Source organism: Bos javanicus, chromosome 15, assembly GCF_032452875.1.
Source record: "Bos javanicus breed banteng chromosome 15, ARS-OSU_banteng_1.0, whole genome shotgun sequence".
Taxonomy (NCBI): domain Eukaryota; kingdom Metazoa; phylum Chordata; class Mammalia; order Artiodactyla; family Bovidae; genus Bos; species Bos javanicus.
The window spans coordinates 81,860,249-81,862,402 of record NC_083882.1 but is presented as its reverse complement, the minus strand read 5'-3'; the positions used below and the strand labels follow the sequence as shown (position 1 = coordinate 81,862,402).

Here is a 2,154-nt window from a genome sequence, read left to right as displayed (position 1 = left end):
GTGGTGGGAAAGGTCTTAGGACCAGTTAGTTCAATTTTTAAGTAACTCCTTCAGGGCTGATCTAGCATCTTCAGAAAACCACGTACATCACTTATTGCCCTCAATTCAGGGCATCTAACAACATTTGGAGCCAACTGTAAAAATCACATTCAGAACCATGTTAGAGCTTAAAACATATTCATCGAGAAGTATCTATCATGTTCCTGTCTTTTCTTTCTAAGGCATTTCCTGAGTCTCTGCACAGCTGAAATAGTTCCCTTATTAAGTAACCTTTTTCCACCCTTCATTCCCCTTCAGGCTTCCCCGTGACCCCAGTTGAATAGTACCACATTGGGTTTCCTTGTGGGGGTGAAGACTTTGCGGTCCTTTCTCCAGATCAGCAGAAATATGCATCTAGGAAACCAAACGAGCGTCTCCAAATTCCTCCTCCTGGGACTCTCCACCCAACCTGAGCAGCAGGAGCTCCTCTTTGCGCTTTTCCTGGCTATGTACCTGGCCACCGTGGTGGGGAACAGGCTCATCATTCTGGCCATCGGCTTGGACTCTTACCTTCACACCCCCATGTACCTCTTCCTCGCCAACCTAGCCTTTGCTGATATTTCCTCCATTTCCACCTCAGTCCCCAAAATGCTGATGAATATTCAGACCAAGAGTCCATCCATCTCCTATGAGAGCTGCGTCACACAGATGTATTTTTCTATTGTCTTTGTTGTCATTGACAACTTCCTCTTGGGGGTCATGGCCTGTGACCGCTTTGTGGCTATCTGCCACCCTCTGAACTACACGGCCATCATGGGACCCAGGCTCTGCCTTTGGCTGACCGCCATCCCCTGGGTCCTCAGTAATGCTGTCGCCCTGACACACACCCTTCTGCTCCTTCGACTGGTCTTCTGTGATGGCAATGCTCTCCCGCACTTCTTCTGTGACCTGGCCCCGCTGCTCAGGCTGTCCTGCTCAGACACGACGGCCAATGAGCTCGTGCTCTTTGTCGTGGGCTCGTGGGTCGTCACCCTGCCCTTCGCCCTCACCCTCATCTCCTATGTCTGCGTCGTCAGGGCTGTCCTGAGACTCTCACCCACAGAGGGGCGGTGGAAAGCCTTCTCCACCTGTGGCTCTCACCTGACAGTCGTGTTCCTCTTCTACGGGACCATCGCAGGGGTCTACTTCTTCCCTTCATCCTCTGACCCTGACAACAGAGACAAGATTGGGGCGGTGCTGTTCACTGTGGTGACCCCCATGATGAACCCCTTCATCTACAGCCTGAGGAACAAGGACATGAAAGGGGCCCTGAGGGGACTCCTCCATGGGAGAAGGGCTCTCCCTGTGATGCCCTGAGCATCTGAATTCCTTTGTCCCCATTGCAGAATGGCTGATTCTGCTCAGAGTTCATGGCATAGATGCGATGGTTTAACTTTTGGTGGACTTTCAGAAATCTGTCTCCTATTCCAAACTCTGAGAGCTTGGGACTTTTCCACACAGCACTGATTTTTCTAAACAAGACCCCTAACCCCCATGGTAACTCACAAGAGCTCTACGTATCTTGATTATAGTCTGCGTTACTACTAACTTTGGTACAAACTATTTATAAATTTTAAAACAAAATTGTGATTTTTTAATAACAAGCACATGGAGTACCTACAATCTGGTTGTTGCATCTTTGAGGACAGTTGTCATTAATCCCTTTATTCAGTGTAGTTTTCTCAGTGCCAGCTTTCCTCATAGCTTGTTTCACCAAATTTGCTATTCATACAGATGTTTAATAGTTGTAAAAATGAAGAGTCCCATGTTCAAATAATTTGGGGCATCTTTGAGCTAAATGGAGCAAAATTTCTGAACTAGATGTTTTCTCAGAGCCTTTAGTATAGTATAAATCTCCAGGGGGCTAGGTACGTAGCATTTCTCCAAACTAAACTCAGTCATACAGAACACGGTTCATCACAGAGCAATACATGGGGCCAGCACTGTGCAAAACACGTTTTGGGGAGTGCATGCCAATGCAAAACCAGAGAGCGTGTGCACAGAAGACTTGAGTTCTAGTCTTGACTCTGTCCACAAGCAGCTGTGAGACTTTAGGCAGGTCAGCTCGCCTTCTCGAACTCAGTTTCTCATCTCCAAACTGAGGCCACTGATCGCAGTTGCTTCCAACTGAGGGTG

General features: G+C 48.0%; 1 protein-coding gene across 1 annotated transcript; it reads left to right on the top strand.

Annotated features, from left to right (window-relative positions):
* Positions 1-354: 354 nt before the first annotated feature.
* On the top strand, positions 355-1,335 carry LOC133261124 (olfactory receptor 1S1-like). Its single transcript, XM_061439678.1, has one exon. It carries the CDS (start codon positions 388-390, stop codon positions 1,333-1,335), a length of 948 nt encoding a protein of 315 aa, XP_061295662.1. The 5' UTR covers positions 355-387.
* Positions 1,336-2,154: the final 819 nt, after the last annotated feature.